General features: G+C 41.7%; 1 protein-coding gene across 3 annotated transcripts in view; it reads right to left on the bottom strand.

The window, feature by feature from the left end:
• The window catches only part of Agk (acylglycerol kinase), an 82,637-nt gene extending 59,759 nt beyond the window's left edge, over positions 1-22,878 (bottom strand). Inside the window, exons 1-2 of one of the 3 annotated variants that reach the window (XM_090333423.1) lie at positions 22,816-22,878; positions 15,844-15,961 (exon numbers count right to left, since the gene is read on the bottom strand). In XM_090333423.1, the coding sequence (XP_090189549.1) occupies positions 15,844-15,944 (101 nt within the window). In that variant the 5' untranslated portion in view covers positions 15,945-15,961; positions 22,816-22,878. Of the gene's footprint in view, positions 1-15,843; positions 15,962-21,757; positions 21,848-22,479; positions 22,559-22,815 lie in introns of those variants that run through there. The other 2 variants (XM_090333422.1, XM_090333421.1) reach the window with 2 other exon arrangements.
• Positions 22,879-26,736: the final 3,858 nt, after the last annotated feature.

Here is a 26,736-nt window from a genome sequence, read left to right as displayed (position 1 = left end):
CCCTAAAGAAGTTAAGGATCAAGTAAGTGGTAGAGAACAACAGCTCTTGGTAAATATGATGGTATATGTCAGACTAGGAACATGAAATATGCTGGTGAAAAGCGCAGTTCCCTGGCCTTGTAAAGTTTGCAGTTCAGAGGGAACACAGTTCAACAGGTTAAGAGGATGCAACTTTGCTTACATATGCTACATCAAAGAGACACATTGGGGAAGCAGCTAAAGTATTGTTGCAATTAAAAAAGCTTTCACAGAGTGACCCTGAAACTAAGAGTCAAGGGAGAAACAGGAAGTAGAATCTAGACAAAGGAATGGCTTCTTAAAGGCTTGTATATGGAAAATGAATGGAACTAGAGATCATCCTGTTAAGAGAAATAAACCAGTTTCACAAAGGTAAGTATTTCATATGTAGAAAGACCTGGTGGTGGAGTGGGCAGAGAAGAAGGGGCTAGAGACCAGTCAGAGGTACAAGTCTGGAATTCCACCCAGCAATCTCCACCAACTGACAATGGATGAGGTAAAATGGATGAAGACAATGTATGTGAATGAGTGAGGGAGAGAAACAAAAGCTGGTGCAGAAGAGGAGACATCCTAAGTACTTGCACAGCTGCAGAGAATGCCAAGTGAGCCTCAAGTAAACTGGCACTGCCCTCCATTTGGAAGACAAAGAAAAAAATTCCTATGGATAATTGAAGAAGAAAATTCAGTTTTTCCATCTACCATCATTCCTTTTCATGTAAAGCTTAGAAAGCTGTATGCTCTGCTGTTTCTAAGGGCACTTGAGTTTTACACCTCCGAAGTTTGGATCATTTTTCTCCCTGGGGGAAAAAAACTAAATACAAATACCACCTGTGTCTTTCAACACAGCCCCCCCCCTACAAATACATCTTTTATCTTCCTGTCTAGATTATAAACTTCTTAAATTCATGGATAATTCCTCCCTACTGGCAAATAGCAGAGACTCTTGTAGATAGGAGGAAATCAAGAAATACTTGTTCATAAATAAGTGGCAAGTGGTTGAATAGGAAAAATTAACTGTATTCAAACAGGCCAGCTTTGTTCTGGAAAGAAAAGCAAGGGTTAATCGTCATATGAGTATCTAGCATTTGTGAACCTACAGCTCCAGTATGATTCCCACCAAAGAACAAGGGTGAGAGTCATTATGGAATAGTACAGCATGAAAAGTCAAACTGCCAACAGGACTCTGCTAGGCCAGGAAGATCTCAGGGCTGTGTGTATATATTCATGCGTACACAGATGTGGACATGTGTGTTTAGTCCCCTCTGAAACAGGCTAGGTGTAGATTCCTTTGGGTACTATCAGAAAGCACAAGAACACTTTCAGTGGCTGATTGTCAGAAAACTCCAGATTGCTAATAGGTCAAGAATCTGAACTTGAGCTAAAGACCTTGCTACCAAGCAAAGTACCTCTGTAAATTGCAAGCCCAGGCTCTTTCCACTAGACTGAGCTGTCTCCAGGGAGCTGAAGTTTAAATGCAATTTACAAGAGGTGCTACAAATGTAGTCATATCTGAAAGGGTCCCTGAAGATCTGCTCAGTACTGAAACGCAAATTCTTTGACAGAAAGAAATGAGAAGCCTCTGGATTAGAAAATGAACAAAACCTGCTGATGTCACTGCCTGAGGCTTTAGAGGAATATGAACATGTCCGCCACTACAGGTAATGGGATGCTCTCAATTTATTCCATCCATGAATGTTTTATTTATTACTTTAGGACTGCAAAACAAGATAAGTTGCCATTTCAATAACAACTTAACATGGAGAGAAAAATCACATCGATCCAACCTATTTCCCAAAAAGGATATTCCCACTACAGTCTAGAGGCAAATTGTACAGCAATTTCTACCAGGCACTTTTCCCTCGGTGCATGCAAACACAGTCTTTGCTTTGCAACAAAATAGATTTCACGTGGAGATGTTTATAACTAGTACTTCAACTTAGCTAAGCTACCTAGAATAATCATTGCATGGCCAGTGGCTGTGCCCAGTGGTTTTTCATGTAGCAGAAGGAAGGGAGTGGAAACACAGCAAATTTGGAGATGAATCATAGCCAGGTGGAGGCAGAAGGGAAGAGCTGTCTGTCTAAGAATACACAACACAACCCTGTCCCCCTGCCCTGACTCCACCCAAACAGTGAAGACCCCACTGCAGTGGGCCTCTTCATCATGGAAATGGTGAGCAGCTCTGCCTAAGAGAAAGAGGCTGGCACTAGAAAGGAAATGCAGCCTGCTGAGAAAGAATACTTGATCTTTGGTCCTAAAGAACATCCATTTGGGTAGGAGAAAATAGGCAACATGACAGAAAACCAAGGAAACAAAATGCTAATCATTTTCTGCTTTCTTTTCATGCCAGAACTTCAGCTTGAATTCAGGGCCTGGGCACTGTCCTTTATTTAGCTTTTCTTACGCAAATCTACAACTCTACCAAGTAAGCCACAGCTCCATTTAGCTTTTGGGTAATTAACTGGAGATAAGAGTCCCATGGATTTGAGCTGCCTACCTTGCATGCATGAAGCCCCAGGTTTGATTCCTCAGTACCACATACACAGAAAAAGCTGGAAGTGGTACCATGGCTCAAGTGGCAGAGCGCTAGCCTTGAGAAAGCCCCAAGACAGTGTTCAGGCCTTGAGTTCAAGCCTTAGGATTGGTACCGCCCCCCCGCCCAAACACACACACAAACTCTCATGGACTTTTCTGCCCAGATTCTTAGATCTCTGCCTCATGAGTAGCTAGGGTTACCACAACTGGTTAATGCTAATAGGTTTTTAAAAAGAAAGCATTTAGTGCAAATCAAAACAACTCTAAGATTCCACCTCACTCCAGTTAGAATGGCCAGGATCAAGAAATCTAAAAACAACAGATGTTGGAGGGGATGTGGCCAGGAGAGATCACTACTACACTGTTGGTGGGAGTGCAAACTCGTTCAATCACTCTGGAAAGCAGTGTGGCAGTTCCTCAAAAGACTAAACATAGAGCACCCTTATGACCCAGCAATTCCACTACTTGGCATTTACCCAATCATCCAGAAACAAGGACATACTAAATCCACTAGCACAACGATGTTCATTGCAGCACTATTTACCATAGCAAAGATATGGAACCAACCTAGATGCCCCTCAGTTGATGAGTGGATCAACAAGATGTGGTATTTATACACAATGGAATTCTGTGCTGATGACATCGCCCCATTTGTAAGGAAATGGAAATACTTAGAAAAAATCATATTAAGTGAAGTAAGCCAGACCCAAAGGAACTTAGGCCCAGTCGTCTCCCTCATTTGTCATAATCAGTAGAAACCTTGGGCTCTCCTAGGAGAGATTTGCAATAGAACAAAATCTAGAGACATAAGGCCAAATAGTATGACACTAAATGTAAGGACCTCCAGGATAAGGAAACAAAAGCCATATAATGAGTGACTGTTATCCTTAATGTACTATGTTATCTTTCATCTTTTTTGCCATCCCTTGGTTATCTCATATTGTTACAATTTTTCACCTTGTTATCTGATATATTTTATATGTGCTTACTTGGTTATTTGAAATTGGATAGGGAAGAGGGGAAATCAAGATAAGCGGGAAGAGGGTGAGAGGGAAATGGGGACCATGTCATGAGAAAGAGTATCAATGTTTGTGAAGTTATGCACCTTCTATCTGGTGAATATAATGTAACCCTTCCATTAATCACAATAAAAAATATTTATAAAAAAAAGAAAGAAAGCATTTAGGGCTGTCTGCTCTGGTCTTTCTAAGATAACATGTAAGAGATACTATCTCCTCTTGTTCTTAGGGCCTCTGGATGATGGGTTAGATGATGGGCTCCCAGTTACTGAAGAGATTACTATTTCTTAACCTCTCCTAAGCATAAGACCATAAAGAAATTTCCTGACATCACAAAAGAATAAAGGACTGGGAAGAAATCCTACTGATGACTGTATATTACACAGTGACTTTCATTTCAGTGTACCTTAGAGTACATAAAGGGGGGGAGGGGCGGAATCAGGCCATACAAGCTTTGGCTGGCATTAAGAATCATCATTTCTGCTTCTAAAAGCATGGCAAAAGAAAAACAGTTAGCAATCTCTACCATCAATTGTAAAGGACAAGTGTCTGGTGCTGCCTAAGGACATGTGAAAATACGGCAAACACTGGGATCAAATGGTACATCTAAAGAAGGCAAGGAAAATCATGAATGGATTCTTGAATATTTACAGCAATTTTCAGGTTTACAATTTCTCTTGAACTATCATTACCTATTTGTTATCCTAGTATGAAAGCTATATAGCACCCATGCAAATAAAATGCCTTTGTCAAAGACATTCAAAATCAAACTCCATTTCCTACATATCTAACATTTTAAGGTTGGAAGAGGCCATAGAAATCATCTAATCCAAGGCTTTTCAAGACACACCATTAGTAACCAAGTTCACTGGGGCAGCGATTCTCATCTGGGCAAGGACATGCACAATGAAGTTCCTACCTCAGATCTCTGGCTCCAGGAATCTGGTACGCTCACTTAAGCAGTGTTTTCTTGACTACTTTAAGTTCCTAGAAAAGAACTAAGTGATCCAGTTACAGAAAACTGCCAGCCTGGGGCTTTACCTACTTTTAGAACTGTTACTAAAAGGCTGAGAGCACTGGTATTACATGGATACCCGACACAGCACTGTCTCCAACAATACTGTGCTTCTATTCCATCTCCTACAGACATTCTCAAATGACCGAAATAGCCTTGTTCAGTATTCACCATATACACAGGCAAATGCCCTCACTGACAGTCAGTCATCTACATCATGCTTTGCTACTACTGTGTTACCATACTCTTTCATTCCTCCGGGTGGGAAATTTATGTCTAATCTAAGAACATATTTCAGCCAAAGATGACCTCTGTCTATGATTGGAAGGCCTCAAATCTTACACAATCCATAGGTTTGTTGCCTGCCTTTCTCTTTCTGAAATTAGAAATTGCCAAGCCACTTTCAGCTATCTTTATGACTGAATCCAGCCATTCGTCCACACTCACGCTGGATCTGTGAGCAACACTAATTCCTCAGGGTTTCTCTTCACAATTTGTTCCCTGTTCAGCTCAGGAGAGGAAATTAGGTTAATGAAAGATGGTTTCCCAATGGGTTCTCCCCCATAACTCAGTTAACTTATCTTGACCTTCTCTGTAGAACTTTTCATTAACCACATAGGTAGTTTATCCCCTCATCTGACTAACCAAGAGAAATGGAAGAGGAGCAAGCCTTTATCCCCAGCTCTCATTTCCTCCCTGTAGGACAGAAAAATATTCTTTTTAACACCATTATCCTAATAGTCACAGAAGAATGAGTTAGCTAGATGACTTCTGTAGATTCTGGAAAAGAAATTCTCTTTCTGGAAACTGAGTTTCTGCTAAATTCACTCTGTACCATCAGGGGAAGCCTTAGCTATCATGAAAGAACAGTCTTTGAGCTGCTACCACTGGCTCTCTTTCTAAAGATTTCTATTCCTGTTTAATTCTCCAAAAGCACTCTACTGACATCCTCTTGTGATGTATTCACTTTTTCCATTTTCTGCTCTTTTCCTCCCCATCCATTCATTTTTATATAACAATTCAATTCAAATAGATGATGCCAGATACTTTTTTTCCATATATTGCATGACACCAACTTTACTAGACAACCAAAATACTAGTTCCTTCTGTTCCACTAGTCATTTACATTTGCAAATGCAATTACAAGCAAATACATACTGATTCCACTATGTACAAGGTACTCAAGTCTTTTTACACAGAAAAAGAGAACATGGAGAGCATGACATATGGATTATGAAGGTCTTCAAGATGAGTCCTTTCCCTTCTCCTGTTGTCTACAAATAGCCTTATGAAATGGTATTTACTTGGTCAACCTGTGAACACACAAGTGACCAGCTACTATGGTCCATATTTGCCTACCCTGCACTATGGGATGTCTAAAATTTTGATCACTACCTGCAGAGGAGCTAGATACAGCACCACCCATGACTGTTCTCTATTGGTAGTTGGAACACATTAAAAATTACATGAAACTGAAAAATAAAACTTATCCTCTTCCTCTTAAAGAGATATGGGAGCAAGTCAAATAAGCATTGATTTAAAAAAAGAAGAAGAAAAATCTGTTTTCTAGATAATCTAACAAAGAAATTGAAAGGAACAGGAATATAATTATGCTTCATTATATTTGAAAAAAAGTTCTCCTCTTCCCTATCAAATCTGTGCTGACAGGCATGTTATTTAATTACCCATAAATGAGCTTCTTTAAATAGCACCCATTAATACCCCAATTTCAACTTCAGCTTGCGCATCAAAAAGGGAGGGGGTAAAAAAGGTTGAAATGGCTAAAGAGCAAAACAAACTGCTTTTGTCAAAATTTCAACAAACTCTGCAATGAGAAAGCCCAGAGGGGAAGCAAGCCTCCCTTTGTTGCTGGTATGGCAGCCAGGCCCCAGACCACCCACTGCGAAGTCAGGGGCTAATCTGAATGGATGTCAAGGCAGAACATCTGCTTTGGCAGGAACCCTAGAGATCCTGAAAAATGGAGCACAACACATTCCTGAAACTAAAATCTGTACCAAAAGAAAAAGCATGAATCTACTTAAGTGTGGCTCATGCATAATTTACCCCTGGCATGTAACACATTACCCCCTGGATATCCTGTCAAGATTTCACACTCAAGACTATCTAAAACAGAATAGAATACCTTCTGGAACCAGTTATCCCTCTATCACCAATTATTCTAGTCTTAAAGGAAAAAAAAAAAAAGAAGACTGTTACATTCCTCTCCTTCAACCAAACAATTATCTAGAAACAATAAAGACGAGAATTTACTGAGGGTTAACTTAAACCAGGCACAGTACAAGGCAGTGACATGTGCCCCTGGCTTCCCGCATTCCATTCTCACAACAAACTGCCAATCAGATATAATTATGCCTGTGTTCACTGTACACTCTTCACTCTTCACAGGCTCATGTTCACCTGCTTACTTTTCATTCTCAATGCCATGACTCTGGTTCAGGCTTTATTGCCTTTTAGGAAAACTGCTATCATGCCTCTTGTTCATCAGACTTTTCTCCATCAAATACATCCTGCCACAAGGGCTCCAGATTTAATTTCAGTGCTGCCTTCTTTATGACATTCTCTTCCCCCCAAAATGGTCACTTCTCCCTAAATATTAGAAAGTTCCTATCTTTAAAGCCCTCTCTGATCTGATTTTCCCTTATCTCACGGAAAACATGCAACTCTACAGTCATTTCCACACCACTGGGGTCTAGAGCCCCCTCTTAGCCATTCTGCTTTCAAGAACTCTTTCTTGACTTTCTCAAGGATGAGTCAGCTGATCATATAAGAACCCATTGATTAGCCTTAATATCACAGCAGGGCACCCAGATACATCTCCCTCCTAAAGTGATGTCATAAGATATCCACCACACACATGGATGAGCATTCTTGTCAAATAATTTATACCAAAATCTAATTATGCCTCCCAATCAGCCTGTCTCAAAATTTAATGGACTGTCACATCGCTTGGGGGTCTGCTTACTATGCAGACTCTGATTTAGTAAGTTGATGGAGCTTGGGAAGCCACATTGCTAAGCACTCCCAGAAGATGTTCATGCTGTGGGACCCCGGCTCACACTGCAAGTAGCAAAAGTATAGGATCTGGCTCTAATCCTCAGCTCTCAAGCTACAGGAGAGATAGAGGCTGGGGTCAGAATGAGACAAGGGTACTTGAGAATAACTCAGCATTAGAGATATTTTATAATAAGATTTCTTTTTATTTGCAAAATAAAAAGGAATGCAAAAACCCTGTGATTAAAACAGCATGAGTTTAAAATAAAGTCAGGATCAGTATCACTACGTGTGTGTGTGTGTGTGTGTGTGTGTGTGTGTGTGTGTGAGTGTGTGTGTGTGTGTGTTTCTTAGTTTCTGAGTGTAGTTCTGAACAGTGCTTAACACTATTGGAAAGCTATCTGCTAAATCTAAGAATATGGAAATTCTGTAGGGAAAATGTAGTTTTCTGGTTTATAAAGTAAATACTACAAAAAGGAAAAGATTTACAGTCTGACTTAAGAGGCAGACACTAAAAGTAAACTGTGAAACTTGATATAGCAAAACTGTAAGACAGATAATTTGGGGACAATAAAAATATAAACGAATTATTACGTGTTATAAAAGAGCTATTTTAAATTTTGTGAGGTACACGATGATGGCACTGCAATTTTTTTCTAAGTTCTATTGAAGCTAAACTATTAAAGTACTTAAAGCTTAAATAATACAATACTTGGGATTTGCCTTAAAATATTCCAGTTAAAAAAAGGAGAGAACACAAAACAATATATGAGCATATATGAAACAGAAATGATGTTTCAGATGGGAATTTTTTTTACCTTATTAAATCTAGTAAAATTTAAACAAAGCAAATTAAAATGATTCATGAGCTAGGTCCTGATGGCTCATGCCTATAATCCTAGCTACTCAGTGAAATGGGTTAATGGCTATCTGAAGCCCCCCCAGACAAAGCTCCCCAGACAAACAGGAAGCTTATCTGAAAATTCCCATGCAAACGAATCAGGAACTATGGGTTAAAGTTAGAATCATATGGTTAAAATTTTGCAGACTAACACATAGTTCTGCTTCTATAATCTGCTCACTTGCTTATGCACCCATTTTTCTTAACCTTTAAAACAACAGGTTCATTTATATAGTAATACTCTAACCATTGGCCGGGATAATCATGTAATGTAATCTCATTGGCCACCTGTGTGTGGCTATATGTACCTACTTGTGGTTTTTGTTTTTATAAACTCGCTGCTTTTTAAGTTCAGGGCGGATCACTCCCGAGTTAGCCCCAGCTGGTCAGACTTTTTACCATCAGTCAGAGTTTGTGACTTTATTGGGGTCCTAACCTACTTCACTCAGGAGGCTAGAATCTGAGGATCATGGTGATTCTATAAATAACTTAGTTGGCTACAATTTAGTCCACCCATCAGCCCATTGGCTACAGCTTATTTAGTTGATTAATTCACAGATCAACAGACTAGCGACAGAGCTTTCTGCTGCAAATCAAGGCTCAGTTACTGCAGGATACCACCTATAATCCTAGAAGAGATATAGAGGATTGTGATTCAAAGCCAACCCTTGCAGAAAAGTCTGCAGGACTCCAATTAACCAGCAAAATGATGAACTAGAGGCATGGCTATAAGCAAGCCACAGTAATGGCACATGCGTGCGCGCGCATGCGCGCGCACACACACACGCACACGCGCACACACACGCAGTTATTGTGGTTTTTTTGTTGTTGTTTTTCTTTTGTCAGTCATAGGGCTTGAACTCTGGGCCTGGGCACTGTCCCTGAGCTCAAGGCTAATGCTCTACCACTTGGAGCTACAATGCCACTTCCCGTTTTCTGGTGGTTAATTAGAGGTAAGAGTCTCTTGCACATCTGTGCCCAGGTTGACTTTGAACTGTGATCCTTAATCTCAGCCTCCTGAGTAGCTAATATTACAGTCATGAGTCATCAGCACCCAGCTACAAAAAAAGTTTTTTAAAATGAATACTTTTTCTTCCTCTGAGGCACCCCTTGAATAGGTTGCAGTACAAACCAACCTATAATCTATCAAAAATAAGGCACTATTTCCAATCTGTGCCAAAAAAATGTGGTAGTTGAGTAAAAGTGACATTCAGGAAGGCTTAAACCATTTGTCCAAAGTCAGACATCCAAAAAGTGGTAAGAGTGACTTAGGAGATCTACCTGAATACTCTTTAGTAACAATTACTCTTAAAACACAGCCATTATATGGTCTACATGAAGAAAATGCTCGACATCTCTGGTCATAAAAGAAATGCACATCAAAACAACTCTAAGATTCCACCTCACTCCAGTTAGAATGGCCAGGATCAAGAAAACGAATAACAACAGATGCTGGTGGGGATGTGGACAGGAGGGATCACTACTACACTGTTGGTGGGAGTCTAAACTCGTTCAACCACTATGGAAAGCAGTATGGCAGTTCCTCAAAAGACTAAACATAGAGCTCCCCTATGACCCAGCAATTCCACTACTTGGCATTTACCCAATCGTCCAGAAACAAGGACATACTAAATCCACTAGCACAATGATGTTCATTGCAGCACTATTTACCATAGCAAAGACATGGAACCAACCCAGATGTCCCTCAGTTGATGAGTGGATCAACAAGATGTGGTATTTGTACACAATGGAATTCTATGCTGCTGGCAGAAAGAATGACATCGCCCAATTTGTAAGGAAATGGAAAGACTTGGAAAAAATCAGATTAAGAGAAGTAAGCCAGATTCAAAGGAACACAGACTCAATGATTTCCCTCATTTGTCATAATTAGTATACACCTTGGGCTCTCCTAGCAGAGGTTTATAACAGGGCAAAACCTAGATACATAAGGCCATATAGGATGAGGCTAAATGAAAGGACCTCCAGGATATAGAAACAAGAGCCATATAATATGATTATTTTCTTAATGTACTATGTTATTTCTCATCTCTTTTGTTGTCCCTTGGTTATCTCATATTGTTACAGTATCTTACCTTGCTATCTGATATATTGTATATATGTGTATTTGCTTATTTGAAATAGGATAGGGAAGGGGGAAAACAGGATGAGGGGAGGGGGAGAGGGAGGGAAATGGGGACAAAAACATGAGAAAGGGTAGGAATGTTTATGAAGTAATGCACTTTCTATCTGGCAAATATAACGTAACCCTTCTATTAATTACAATAAAAATATATTAAAAAAACACAGCCATTATGGCATAAGACATCCCCATCTCACAGGTCTTCCTTTCTTTCAAAGTACCTAAAAACATACACCATCCTGAAAGGGTCAGACCAGGCTAATCTGGTTCTAAATTCATAGTTCTGGCACATAGGGGCTCTGTGTCCTGGGCAAATTATTTAGTCTTGTTGTTCCTGTTTCTCTGTGTGCAAGACTATTAATCGCAAGCTAATATTAGATAATGGCCATCTCACAGAGTTATCAGAAGATGAAATCAGTTAATAAATACAAAGTGCTTAGAATCATGTCTGGCACATGACAATCATTTAGTGTTAGCTATTATTACCAATAGCATTACTCAGTTCTAATAAAGTTGAGACAATAACAATGAACACACCCTTAGGCAAAACTCCTACTTTTCTGTCTTCTAAGAAATTGGTTTTCATCACAGAACTTGAAAGTCAGCTCCTACCAGTGCTTAGAAAAGCAATATACAGTAAGCATGATTCCTGTTCTATGTTCAGAGGACAAAAAAAAACCTCCAATATTAGTAAAAAAAAAAAAAATTATGAACTCAAGACGCAGGGCCATCCAACATATTTGCTTTCCAAGCTTAATGGCAAGGGATATGTAATGTATATAAAATTGGTCAAATGAAAAAAAAAAAAAAAGGAATTCTGGCTAATGTAAGAGGATAGATGTTCCACCATATAAATAGGAGGGAATCCTGAGTCAAAGGCTAAGGTGGAGGCAGAGGAGTAAACAGAAAACCAGGAGCCAGACAGCAGGAGCCATTGTTTACTGCCAAGCCAAGGGGTTGGTTCAGAAGTGGCAAGGCCAAAACCATGAAGAGACACCACAGCCAGGAAAAGCAAGAACAACATTCCCAATGATGAGAGAAACATCTGACCTCAAGTCAAACAAAGGTTTGGATACAGTCTGATAGCCTTAAATACTTAAGCCCAATTTTTCTGTGGTTAAGAGTCTTAAAACTAGACTTTCCCAAGATGTCTCATTACAGATAAAAGGCTCAGATCTTACAAAACCATCTTAGGAGTTTCCTACTAGCTGTCATCTTACAAAACCATCTTAGGAGTTCCCTACTAGCTGTCACTCAAGCATTTCGTTGCCCAATCACCAAGTGTTTTATTTAAATTCCCCGTCCTGAGTATCACATCATGCTTATCCGCAAGTTTTGAACTCTGACATCCAGCAGACCTGGACCTAAAAGCTTTAGAGTTACCTAACTCAAGCCTTCAATGACCTTTGTGTGACAGTTATTATCCCCATTCTGCACAGAACACGAGTCCTAGAAAGCCTAGGTTACGTGGCTGGAAATGTCACTGCTGTTGACTCCAGACAATTTTCATACCTTACTGCCTCCTTTCCTTCTGCTACTTTTTTTTTTTTTTTTAATGTGCCTGTCTTGGAGTTTAAGCGCTATCTCTTGAGTTTTTCTGCTCAAGGACAGTACTCTATCACTTGAGCCACAGCTCTATTTCCAGCATTTCTGGTGCTTAATTGGACAAAAAGAATCACATGGACTTTCTTGATCAGGCTGGGTTCAAACTGAAATCCTCAGATCTCAGACTTCTGAGTAGTTAAGATTACAGGCGTGAGCCACTGGCATCCAGATTCTTCTGTTACTTTTTATTAGCAGGCTCTTTGCTACTAAAAGGACTACAAATGAGTCAGAAACACTGGCAGGTAAACTGCTGACATGATGAACTGAGAAAGCTGGAACATGATCTTCCCCAGGGAATCCAGAAAGCTCCGTAAGAGCAGCTGAAGAGGAATGAGCGCTACTTAAACTCTCCTTACTCTCAAGGAACAGGGTCATTTCCTCTCTTCAATTGCTCTTACTGAGGTGAGCTGAGAGATGAACCTGCTGCTACTATCGACTACTGCAGCCTGCTGTGGGGAAATTATGCAGAGGGGAAAAGAAGGGGGAATTCCTACTCACAAACATTATTCACAATAAAATAAAACCTGCAAATAAATACCTAGTGCTGCCAAGGGAAGCAATACAAGAAACAGATAAAATTTAAATATGCAAATTTTCCAAAAATCTGATTTTTTTTTTCCCCCATGCTTACACAGGATGTCCAAAGAAGTAATTATCTAAGCTAAGGAAACATGATGTCACCAAAATTTCTGTCCTACCTGAAAAACAAACATGTGGTTGAGATCACTTACAAAATACACAGAATGAAAATGGAACCTGGGGAACCACAGCATTTAAAGGACATGTACAGCAAGAAGATACTCAAAAAATGACTGAAAAGAAATGATCAAAGGGAAGTCAATGTGAAAATTAGCAAGTGCCCATTTAAGTCAGGTGCTGGTGGCTCATGCCTGTGACGCTAGGTTCTTAGAAGGCTGAGTTTGGGAGGGTTGAGGTTCAATGCTAGACCAGGCAGACAAGTTCCTGAAGCCACTTTCCCAACTTGTCGCTGGGCGCAGTGGCACACAGACCAACATGAAGAGCTGCGACTAGGCAGGACTTAGTGTCAGGACAGCTCAGGCACAAAAGCCCACAAGATTCTGTCTCTACATAGTAAAGCTGGGATGCTGAAGAAGGTAGATGAAAGAAAATCATGAATATTTCAAAATAGACTTTGTAGAAAACAAAGAGTAGCCTGACTACAGATTAAGTGTACTACTTCCTTCAGGAGGATTCACCGGGCTGGAAGTATGAGTTCCGAGGGAGAAGTCAGAAGGATCAAGTGCTCAGCTCTTCTTTCTCTTGTGTGTTTCCCCCCTCTATAACTGACATAGAGACTATTACCTCTAATTAACTACAATGCCTAAAGAGGAGCTGTGGCTTAAGTAGTAAAATGAGCACAAAAGCTCAGGGACAATGCTCTGGCCCAGTGTTCAAGTGCCAGGAAGGGAAAAAAATTAACAGTAATAATAAAATAGATAAGTAGCTCCAAAGCATGCAGATAAGACTGAGGGCAAGAAAAAAGGACAATGTGTGTGGGGGGGAGGGTAACAGTTGGGACAATAACCTTGAATTTCAAGGGCAGAAACAGAGCAAAAATGAGGCCTCCAGGCTTCTAGAACAGTTTGGGTTCAAGCTGCCTTTAAACTAACCCAGAATGGGGCCTCTGATCACTCTGATCACCTAACAGGCCCTTCTTAAAGTCTCAAGAGTCCAAGACGTTCTTACAGAATCTCTGAAGTCGTCTTGAAGTTTCAGCTGCTAAAACCATTCACCTAGTTTGGAAGGCAATAGTAACCACCAGTGGGTGTCTGGATCCCTGGATGAAGCTTGGAGCTCCTACAAGGAGGCACATGGAACCTCTCCTTGAAGGCTCAAGTTAGTTAAGAAAGAGGAGACACAAAACACCGCACGCCTCATATTCCATTTGCTAAACTAAATGTGCCACCCTTGTCTTTTTTACACTGTAAATGATAAACTTCTTAGGTTTCCTCAGACATGCTAGCTAATGTAATCTGACAGCTTAATCTTGAGAATACTTAGGAAGAAAAGAACAGAGGCAAGGGAAGGCAACTACATTCCAAGTTATAAGGCTGCAGAAAAGGAGATATCAGAGCCGGGAGCATGGCCTAGTGGCAGAATACATGAAGCCCTGGGTTTGAGTCCTCAGTACCACATACACAGAAAAAGCCAGAAGTGGTGCTGTGGCTCAAGTGGTAGAGTGCTAGCCTTGAGAAAGCCCAAGGACAGTGCCCAGGCTCTGAGTTCAAGCTCCAGGAATGACAAAAAGAAAAAGAAAAAAAATATATATATATCAGTATGCAAGGTAATATTTTAAAAAGATTCTTTTATTCTTATTTATTTTTTCATTGGTTGTGGGGCTTGAACTCTGGGCCTGGATGCTATCCCTGAGCTCTTCAGCTCAAGGCTACCACCCTAATACAGTGCCACTTCCAGTTTTCTAGTGGTTAATTGGAGATAAGCGTCTCACAGACTTTAGTGCCCAGGCTGGCTTTGAACCACGATCCTCAGATCTCAGTCTCTTTAAGTAGCTAAGATTACAGGTTTAAGCTACCGCACCAAGCTTAAAGATTCATGTTTTCAAAAAAAAAAAAAAGAAAGAAAGAAAAATGCACATCACAGTGAGCCTAGTGTTTCCCACAAAGGAGAGTTGAGAATATTCACAAAAATTATCAATATGAATTTTCTTTTTTCCAATGCGGACATTTCCAACACAAAACTGATTTCACTTAAGACTTCTGGAGTCCTGTGTTGCTACATATCGAAGACTGCACTATGATTGGCTGATTTTGTTTATTTATTTGCCAGTCCTGGGGCTTGAACTCAGGGCCTGAACACTGTCCTTGGGCTTTCCTCAAGGCTAGCACTTTACCACTGGGCCACAGCACCACTTTCAGCTTTTTTCTATGTGTGTGGTACTGAGGAATTGAAAGAACCAGGTCTTCACTCATGCTAGGCAAGCACTCTACCAGTAGGCCAAACTCCCGGCCTATGATTAGCTGATTTTTTTATACTAAAACTTACATTTAATTTCATTACCATATTAAACCAGAAGATGGGCTTTGGTACTTTTCTCTACCTCCATGTCTGAAGGCTAATAAAACCCAGGATTGTATTGAACTGTTATTCAAAAAAAAGGACTGAAAGTCTCTGTTGCTTTTAAATGTACCTAGGTTCACAGAATAGATGGGGACAGTCAAGGGGACAGAGGAGGCACAGACAGTGAGTGTCTAGTAATCTTAGTAAGGAGTAAATAATGGACCAAGGAGGTACATGAATTCCAATATTCATCAACTACCGACTTCAAAGAGGCGTTTACACTCTCCAGGATTGACCTCAATTTCTTCAACAATAAATAAAATAAAAATAATTTCCTTTCCAGTCTCATCACTATATAATCTATGTCCCTCGGAATGTGACTGCTAATAGTTCCTATATTTCAATTCTATAGAATTGATTATAAGAAACTTCTGTGTTTGCTTCTGGTTTGAATATCTTTTTTTGCCCACAGTGTGTTACAGAGACAAGATTTCAACCTCCAGCCCTTGGGGCTGTTTTGAGATTGGGGTAAATGTAGAACCAAGTGACCATTACTTACCAGTGTTTCCCATACAGCCAGTGGCCACCCCAGGTCAGCAAGCAGAGCCCAGCTGTGGTTTTCTTCCAATGATTCCGGAGTGTCTTGTAGAACGCGGTCATCTTTTCCTGGAGATGAGCTGAGTTAGGGGAGGCAGAAAAAAAGAAAAGGTAATTATCCCATGACTAGGAAATTGTGTAACAGTCTAGTACTCTTTGACCAGTCTGGTATCCACGCTGTCCTTGTTTCCTTTGTTTACTTTGTTTTGTTCCATTCAGTTCTGCTTTCTTTTCTCTCCTAGTCAGCCTATCCTCATTCACTCACCTACCTCTATTTCTTTCTTCCTTCACATCGTTCCACTAAACTACACCTTTCTTTCTCTCCCGCCTCCCTCCCTCCCCTTCCCTCTCTCCTTCCCCCTCTCTCTTTCTTGCCAGTCCTGAGGCTTGAACTCAGGGCCTGAGCACTGTCCCTGGGCTTTCTCAAGGTTAGAGCTCTGTCATTTGAGCCACAGTGCCATCTCCAGCTTTTGACCTGAGTCGTTGTATATGCTAGGCAAGCACTCTACCACTAGGCCAAACTCCCAGCCCTACACTTCTTTCTCATCTGATCACTTTTTGTTCATGACATCAGAAGGGAGGCGGAGGAGGAGGGGGAGGGAAGGGGAGGAAGGGAACTTCTAGGCTTCTATTGGCTTTTCTCACTTTTACCTTTTCACTGTGTCACTGTTTAAGACTAACTGACCCTTATATATGAGGGACCCAACAACATATCAATAAGGGCTTATTGTAAACAGAATAGGCCTTTAGTATTCCTACCAAATTTCCTACTTAAATTCCTACATAATTTCCATTAAGTAGAAGACAATGCACAAAAAAAATTCAAAGAAGGAAATGTGTGTGACTATTCAGCTGCCTAAAAGCTCAAAAACTAACAAATAACAAAGAACTATAATCATTTGGCTATAAAATTAACTTTTTAATTAGCATAGTCACATACAAAATAAAACTAGATACATCCATGCATTCCCATAATGAAGTTAAGCTAGAACAACTTTACTGAAAAACAAATGATGAAATATAACCATATTGTTTTTTGTCTCCATGGCACTTACCATATTATATTTATTTTTATTTACTATTTGTTTATTTGTTTGGGGGGTTGTTTTGTTTTTTTTGTTTTTTTGCCAGTCCTGGGCTCGGGCTCAGAGACTGAGCTCTGTCCTTGGACTTTCTCAAGGCTAGAGCTCTACCACTTGAGCCTCAGCACCACTTCTGGCTTTTTCCTATGTATGTGGTACCGAGGAATTGAACCCGGGTCTTCGTGCATGCTAGGCAGGCACTCTACCACTAGGCCAAACTCCTGGCACTTATTTATTTCTGGCATCAAGGTTCAGACTGAAAGTCTACCTTCACTTAGTTTGCCTGCTCAGTGGCATTCTACCACTTGAGCCACATCTCTAGTCCAGCTTTTTGCTGATTATTTTGGAGATGGGGTCCCTACAACTTTTCTGTGTAGGCTGGCCTCAAACTATGATCCTCTGGATCTCTGCCAACATAAATAAACAAAAATTTAAATAATTTCCTCTAGGTTGTAGGATAGTGGATCACATGTATTTTTAAACTTGATGAATTCGTAAGTGAGGTAAATAGATGAGGAAAAAAAATCTACTTCTACAAAAAGTCTAGTTCTTTTTTTTTTTTTTTGTCAGTTGTGGGGCTTGAACTCTGGGTCTGGCACTGTCCCTGAGCTCTTCAGCTCAAGGCTACCACCCTACTCCTTGAGCCATAGTGCCACTTCCAATTTTCTGGTGGTTAATTGGAGATAAGAGTCTCATGGATTTTAGTGCCCATGATGGCTTTGAACCGAGATTCTCAGATCTCAGCCTCCGGAGTAGCTAGGATTACAGGCGTGAGCCACTGTGCCTGGCAAGTCTAGTTCTTTTATTTCTCTTACTAACTTCCACTTGTTAAAATCCCTCTTGGGAAGAAGCATTCTTATTACATGCAACAATAAAGTGAGGCCAAGGAGCCCAGCTTCTGGAGAATACTCATTATCATCTGGGCTAGTACAGAAAGGGTCCCAAACACCACTGACTGTTGACTTCTTCCCCATTCCTTCATTTAAAACACAGTGGTAAGCCAGATGTGGGTGGCTCATGCCTGTAATCCTAGCTACTAAGGAGGCTGAGATCTGAGGATTGCAATTCATAGCCAGTCTAGGCAGGAAAGTCCATAAGAAGCTTATCTCCAATTAACCAATAAAAAGGTAGAAGCCAGCTCACACCTGTAATCCTAGCTACTGAGAAGGCTGAGATCTAAGGTAGATTACAGCTCACACCTGTAATCCTAGCTACTGAGAAGGCTGAGATCTAAGGATTACAGTTCAAAGCCAGCTGAGACACAGAAGGAAGAAGGAAGTCAAAGTCAAGGCACAGAAGGAAGTTGTGAGACTCTTCTCTCCAATAATCACCAGAAAACTGGGAATGGTGCTGTGTCTCAAGTGACAGAGTGATAGCTTTGAGCTGAAGAGCTAAGGGGCAGTGCCCAGGCTCAGAGTTCAAGCCCCACTATTGACCAAAAACAAAACAAAACATCTATAATGCAGGCTCTGAGCCAGAAGCTAGGGCAAGGAAGAATAAAACTCATTCTCTAGTATTTACAACTTTGAAGCCTACAATTAAAACATAAGGGGGGAGGATGGGACCAAGGAGAGAGAGGTAGAAGGAAGGGGGTAGGGGAGATAATGAAAGCAAGAATGCATTGTATACACCACATAATCGAGAAAACTAAGGAAAGGGGTACATCAAAGGGGGTTAGATCTTGAGGGTATGACACAGATCAAGATGCACTGTATACATAAACTTCTATTAAATGGCAAAGACATTTTCAATACTTAATCTAAACATTAAGAAAACTGAAGGAAGGGATGGGTTGGAAGGGGTAGGTAATAATGTTGACATTAGTCAAGACATACTATATTCATAAACTGCTTTGTTGAATTGTAACTCCTTTGTACAACTACTTAAAGATAATGGAAATACTTTTTTAAAAGAATTGTGGTTGCAAAATCATAAGATAAATGTCAAGAGTCCAAAGAAAGAACTGCTGGTGAACAATGGTCTCATTCTCTACATCTCTCCAAATTCCATATATTGGAGTTCTAACACGGTGGTCTTACAACCCTCACATGAGAGATGCCTTTTAGAAGTCACCAAAATGGTGCCCTTTTGAACAGGAAAAGTGACCTTGTAGGAAGGCACCATGATACCTTCCCACCTTGCCCCTATCATGTGAAGACAAAAATACAGTCATGTGCAAGCTGGAAACAGACCTCTTACCCAGTGCCAACTATGCTGGCATCTTGGTTACAGATGTCCTGTAACAAATAGATTTGTTACTGAAAAACATTCCAGCCTAGGACATTTTTGCTACAGTAGACTCAACTAAGCCCTGTACAAAGACAAAACAAGCAGAACTAAACCTGTCAGAAGAACACAGGTAATAATATTTCTCTTCTTACTCAAAGGCTTATGACTATGATCCCTGTAATAAAGCCATATTAACAAGAGCATATAAATTTATCTCATGTAAGATTTCCATGACACAAAAGCCTTCAGAGATGAATATCCAAATGGGAAAATGTGTATGTTTACGCTGTTTGACGAGGAGTGAACAGTTGTGCAGAAGTATGATACAATGAAGGAGAAATTAGCAAGCCCTGTTTGTTGGGATTGTTCTGTATCCTTGCATCTTCAAAGATTTAGAGTATTTCTTCTCTCCATGTGCAGGATGGGTATCCTTCCCAGAAGGGTCGTATAGAATCAGAGGACGTCAAAGATCTCTTTCAGGATCTACTTCAGGGAAGAAGAGCAGGCTTCCTGCTTCTGTTGTTTCTCAAGTACAAAAGTGCCATACTTTGGGATAGTATGTCCTGTACCTCATTAGTCATGTGGTGGGGAAAAAGAGCAGGGTGTATGAGAGTGTGCCTAAAACAGAGGTCCTCGGTCTTTAGTGTCCCACATATTAAAATGCAGAACTTATTTGAAATGTAATGGCTATTACTTCTCTTTCCCCGAAGGGTCATTTGTTCTGAAACTGAGCTGCCACCTTCCTACTTAATAATGATTCCTATAGTTCTAGTAAAGATCAAGGCCATACCCAACTTTGAGAAAGAGTGGTTTAGAGATACAGGATGAGGGTGAGGAAAGGGCTAGGAAAGATTTGGGGTCATATTAAGGCCTTTGGGAATTATGTTAAGGAAAATGAAAAAAATATGAGATTTAATAGGAGAGTCAAAGGATCATATGTGAACTTTCAGAAAAAAAGTTTAGCAGAATGAAAAATGAACAGGTAGACATTAAAAGTAAAGTTAAAGAGAGCCATTACTAAGTTTCTGCCATAATTCCTAGGCACTTAACTTTAAGAAGGAATAAATAGCGGGCTTGGGTGGCTCCGGTGGCTTACGCCTGTAATCGTAGCTACTCAGGAGGCTGAGATCTGAGGATCAAGGTTCAAAGCCAGCCCAGGCACAAAAAGACCTGAGACTCTTATCTCTGATTAACCTCTAGAAAATGGGAAGTGGGGCTTGGCTCAAGGGTATGACAGCAGCCTTGAGTTGATGAGTTCAGAGACAATGCCCAGGCCCAGGGGTAGGGTGGTAGCCTTGAGCTGAAGAGCTCAGGGACAAGGCCCATGACCCACAAAAAAAAAAAAGAAAAAAAAAGAAGAAGAAGGAAGAAATGAAAAGTCAGATTGGATGGGAGATTTTTAGAGCATTGGAATAGGTTGCCTGTGGTGGTAATCAGTTGGTTATAAGAGGTCACATGCCTGGAAGGTGATTTCAGATTTGTTATTGTAGGTTTGTAGAGATATGATGTGTACAGCTTAGGAGATATGGACAATAATACATGAAGCAACCAAGTAAAAATGTCCATTAGATAGAAGGGTTTGAAAGGAGGAAAAATTAGGCAGAAGACACAGATTCAGGGTGGTTCATGTGAAGGTCAAGTTTGACTAATTTTTTTAAAAAATATCAAGGGGCCAGGAGTCTGGCCTAGTGGTAGAATGCTTGCCTATCATGCACAAAGACCCATATTTGATTCCTCAGTACTACATGTATACAAAACCCAGAAGTGGTGCTATGGCTCGATTAGTGTAGCACTAGCCTTGAGGAAAGTCCAAGGACAGTGCTCAGGCCCTGAGTTCAAGTCCCAGGCCTGGCAAAAAAAAAAAAAGCATCAAAGGGGAAGGTGAAATCAAAAGAATGCCAGAAAGTTAGAGAATAATCTGAGTGGGTTAAGTCCTCTAAAAGGACCTCTCTGACTCACGAGAACTCAACTTTTGTCATTAATGATTTCTGTACTTAAAAATAATTTGGGGCCTGGAGTTTGGCCTAGTGGTAGAGTGCTTGCCTAGCATACATGAAGACCCGGGTTCAATTACTCAGTGCCATATATATATATGTAGAAAAAAGCCGGAAGTGGTGATGTGGCTCAAGTGGTAGAGCTCTAGCCTTGAGAAAATCCAAGGACAGTGCTCAGGCCCTGAATTTGCACCCAAGCAAGGATGGCCTATATTTCTAATTACATGCGAGGCTGAGATCTGAGGGCCACAGTTCGAAGTCAGTCCAGGCAGGAAAAGTCTGTAAGACTCTTAGCTTCAATAAACCACCAAAAAAAGCTAAAAGGGAAGATGTTGCTCAAATGATGGAGCGGACCTCTAGCATTGAGTGAAATTAAGGGACAATGTTCAGATCCTGAATTCACCCCTCAGTACCATCATCACCACCTTCGTCATCATTTGGAACTAGATGCCAGTACGCATAAACATAAGGTCTTAATGGGTCTGAGTTTTGAGGATGAAGGTTTGAAACCAACCCAGGGTGGGACTCCCAACCCAGAGAATACAAGAGACAATCGGTTAAAGCCTCTTACCAGCACAAAATAATGATGAAATATGCAGGCCACTTAAGTGTGGAAAGGGCTGGTTTAGGAGTCTCCAACCAGATTGCAGACTAGTAGTTACTGGAGGCAAGAGCCTGGGTAAGTTATTCAGTAATAAAAATCGACACGGATGACCTAAGTTCACTGTGAATGTTACTTGAGGAGAGAGGGTTGTGAACATAATTTGTCGGTTGTTCTGTAGTTGTCCTGGCCGTGTTGATTCCCTTCTAAATAACCAGAACCCTCTGACTAAAAGCCTAAAGCTTATATGCTTAAATTAGCATATGGGTATCTCCAGGACGGATCTCCCACCCTCACCCCAAGTTCCAACTGTAGCCCAGCCTTTACATGGGGATGGTAGAGAGATTTCTGTGGATGATAAGTAAAAGATCAGACAGGGAGGCAGACGGATGGACGGACAGATGACAGACAGGCAGGCAGACGGATGGATGGACAGACAGGCAGGCAGGCAGACGGATGGATGGATGGAGAGACAGGCAGGCAGACGGATGGATGGACAGGCAGGCAGGCAGACGGATGGATGGAGAGACAGGCAGGCAGACGGATGGATGGAGAGATAGGCAGGCAGACGGGTGGATGGACAGGCAGGCAGGCAGGCAGAGGGACAGGTAGGTAGGTTTTGAAAACCCTCTGGGCAGTAGCACCAGACTTAGGAAAGGGCCTGGAATGAATGAATGAATGAATCCACCCACCCTTGGACCGGTTACTAGTGGCTCTATTATTCCGCACAGCCATACGCCGAAGACCGAAGGAGGAGGGTCACCGGTAACCACAATCCTGGAACTTGAACCAGCACCTCCCCCCACCCCCACCCTCACCCACCCCCGACCGCAGAGGTGCGGGCCCGGCCGGGCTTCCACCCTGGGCCGCGCGCGGCCTCCGCGCCCTCCAGGCCGATGGCGGGGATCCTCAGGCCGCTGCCGGAGTCCCTAGGGGCCGTCCCGCGACCCCTACCCACCCGGGCTCCGGCGGCTCCTCCCCGAGCCCCGGTCGGGCTGGAGGCCCGCCCAGGGCCCCCACGCACTCACCCGGGCCGCCGCTCGCCGCCCCGCCTTCCGGTGTGCGCTCCCGACACTCCCTCCCGACCAGAGGGAAACCGCGCCGCCGCCGCCCTCGGGTTCCGGGCGGGGCCGGGCCCTGGGGTGGGGAGGTGGGGGGGAAGGGATCCCTGGGGCACCGCCGTGGGCCTAGCCAGGCCTCCAGGCGCCAAAGCGCAGCCCAGCTGCACTGTGAGAGCCAGAGAGGAAAACCAGGTGGGCAAGGCGGGCCTTGGCGGTGAGGAAGACCAGACCAGGCCCGAGGAAACCGTGATGGAGAAGCAGGTGCAAGGCCCTGCCCTGCCTGCATGTGCCGGAGACCCTCGAAGGCAAAGCGTTGTGCACACCTGTCTGTCAGGAAGAGCACAGGTGAACCACCGACGAGCGTGTCGGCTCCTTTTCTGCACCGAGATGACCGACGCACCTTACAGATAACGTGTATGGGGCTGTACTGGGAAAGGCCTCGCCCTTGCCCTCCTGTGGGAGCCCTGCTCCCCATCCTCTTTGCTTTAGTTCATGTTTCACACAGGGTCTTCTGCTTCTCACCCCGCTCGTGTACTGCTGTTCCTACCTCTTTCCTTCAGGTAGTTGGGATTACACACATAAGCCTACCATACCTGGTACACAGAGGAGGAGATAGGGACTCTTCTCAGTCCTGATGAATTCATACCTGGGAAAGAATCTAGTAACAAAGGACAAATTGGTGAGAAAAAAATAGACATGTTTACTAACGTGTACAACCAGATTCAACAAAGAATAATAAAGTTTAGAGAGATGACAAAAAAGAAGATGTTGAGTCTCTATGCAGTAACCGATCAAACAAGTAGTTGATGTAAAGACCAAGTCAATGGAGGCTTTTACTTCCTTCCTTCCAGCATTTCGGTCAGACAACACTTGTGGAGTGGAATGTATTAGGTCTTTTGCCCCCGCCCCAGGATGTGTTTGTATTTGTGTGTATCTTTCATGGCCCCCACTCTGAAAGCCGACTCTCCCCATTTCCTATATGTAGACATGTGTCCCTCTCCCTTCCCTAGACAGATGCTTGGAGGGAATTAGAAAATGCTACTGAGATTACAAACAGGTTAAGATTACTCTGTGTTTGAATCCTTCACTGCACCACACTACATAATAGTGTGAACTTTCTTGCTCTCTCTCCTGAGTCTCCACCTTTCATTTAGATTCCTAAATGGTCATCATTTAAAAAACTATCACTTGGGGCTGGGAGTTTGGCCTAGTGGTAGAGTGCTTGCCTAGCATGCACAAAGACCCTGGTTTCAATTCCTCAGTACCACATACATTGAAAAAAGCTGGAAGTGGTGCTGAGGCTCAAGTGGTAGAGTGCTAAGCCTTGAGAAAGTCCAAGGACAGTGCTCAGGCCCTGAGCCCACGCCCAAGACTGACAAACAAACAAACAAACAAAAAAACCAACAACAACAAAAACTATCACTTGAACCAGGTGCAGTTTGTCAGAGCCTGCAATTCTAGCTTTAAGAAGTTGGGGAGCAGAGATAGATTTAGGGATTACAGTTTGACTGGGGGAAAAAAAAAGTTCCTGAGCTCCCATTTCAAACAAGGACGGGGCACAGTGATGGTTGGCTATCATCCCTAGTGACGTAAGTAGGAGACTGGCCTAGGCATAAAATAAGCCCTTACCTTTAAAAAAAGAAAAGAGAAGAAAATGCAGAAAAGAGGTGATGGTATGGCGAGGGCCTACCTAGCAAATCTTAGGGCTTGAGTTCAATCTTTAGTATTGAAAAAAAAAAAAAGAATCCTACACTGAAATTCTATCCCTTCCCAGTCTGAATGCAATCATCAAGAAAACAACCAAAACTGTCAGGATGGAAATGAAGGAGGAAGTCTTTTACACTGCTTGCTGGTGGGGATGTAAATTAGTGGCGCCACTATGGAAATCAGTATGGAAGTTCCTCAAAAAACTAAAAATATACCTACCATAGGATCCTGAGAATATCTAAAGTAAGTCTGCATACAATAGAGATCTTGACAATAGCTAAACTATGCAATCAACCTAGGCGTTCCTCAACCAATGAATAGATAAAGAAAATACAATAGAGTATTATTCAACCATAAAGGAGGATGAAATTATGGCAATTACAGGAAAATGGATGTAGCTTGCATCCATGAGCACAGACTTAAAAAGCAGCAAGCCATCAACTACTGGTGGGGGCAGGTGGTAGACACAATACAACAATGTTTTTAAAATGATGACACTAAGGTTTTAAGTGTGGGGAAAAGGCCAGTGATAATAGGAGGAGGGGATAACTAACAGTAGCTGACATCAGTCATATGCTTAACCTTTTACTATTATTTCTGATAATCATTCTCCAATTATTTCCCTGGGCTTTAGACCTGGGCTATGCATACTTTCAATAGATTCATTATTGATAAAAATAGATTTAAAACTTTAGGGGAAAACAAGTGTTATAATGCTTCTAGTGGCAATGGTAGACTTTAGCATCTCGGATGAAATCTGCTTGTGGGAAAAGATGCTTCTAGAGTCTGTGCTTCCATCATAGAAAATATGCACAACGTCTTTCCACATCCTTTCTGCTATATTTATTCTCTTTAAGCATATAGACACTTCTTTAAGCTACTTGTTTCCTAAGGAAAAAATATGAAAGAATGTTCTTGTGGTATATATGCTTAAAATCCTTTCCTTACTATGACCTTTAATATCTACTGAATCTCCTACTACCAGATTGGAAACATGCAAATGAGGCCTTTCAAAGAAACCAATGACTTCCAGTCAAAGCAAATATTTTCCATATTATTGCATGGAACTCTTTTAGACCCCTCTATAATGCCCCCCAGTCACTGTGGCCTACCTGAGTCCCATCCTCTCCTGAGTGTGACTTCCTTTAATGTGTACCCCTTTAATTCTTGCCACCTGCTCCTCCTGATTTCAGTGGGGCCTCCTCACTGGCAGTTTCCAGCTGCCTGTCACATTCAGTAGGAATGTGAATAGACACAAAGACATGGCCCAAGCTGATCATATCAAGGGCTTCCATATTGTTTTTATTTCTTTGTTTCTGTTTCTATTTTGTGCTGGAACTGGGGCTTGAACTCTGGGTCAGAACTCTCTCTGTATCTTACCTATTTTGCTCAAGGATGGTGTTCTGCCACTTGAGTGTTTTAAAAGGTTAATTGGAGATAAGTCTTCCACATTTGGTGTTTTAAATGGTTGATTGGAGATAAGTCTTATGAGTTTTTCTGCTTGGTCTGGCTTTGAATTTGGGTCCTCATGTCTCAGCCTCTTGTGTAGCCACAATTAGAAGTCCCCAGTGCCTGGTAAATTAGGCATTTTATTCTTGTCATAACACTATGTAGTAGAGTGCTTGTATAACATATGGAAACCCCTAAGTTGGAGCTGTAGCACAGTAAAAAAAAAAAAAGCACGACGTTCTTCCTGGTAAATTCTTCCCAGCTTTCTAGACTTTTATAGCATTACTAATAACCTATACTTATAAATTTCAAGCTTTTCTTTCTTCAGTGCCTAATATCCTCTCTTTCTTAGTATTCTAAATTATATGAGAGTAAAGAAAGCAAGTTATATGAGAAAGACAGTATTTTTTCTACAAAACATCCATATTTTCATTTATATAGTGTCGGGTATTGAAAGGATTGAATAATCAAACTGAGCCTTGGGGCCGGGAGTTTGGCCTAATGGTAGAGTGCTTGCCTAGCATGCGTGAAGACCCGGGTTCAATTCCTCGGTACCACATACATAGAAAAAAGCCGGAAGTGGTGCTGAGGCTCAAGTGGTAGAGCACTAGCCTTGAGAAAGTCCAAGGACAGGGTTCATGCCCTGAGCTTAAGCCCATCACTGGCAAAAAAAAATCAAACTGAGCCTTTCTGTTCTCTCACATAGGAATTTTGTACAAATTTAATATCGCA

This window comes from Megascapheus bottae, chromosome 5 (genome assembly GCF_031878675.1).
Source record: "Megascapheus bottae isolate mThoBot1 chromosome 5, mThoBot2.hap1, whole genome shotgun sequence".
NCBI classification, from domain to species: Eukaryota; Metazoa; Chordata; class Mammalia; order Rodentia; family Geomyidae; genus Megascapheus; species Megascapheus bottae.
Note: the sequence above shows the minus strand (reverse complement) of the source record. Positions and strands in the feature narration are given on the sequence as shown.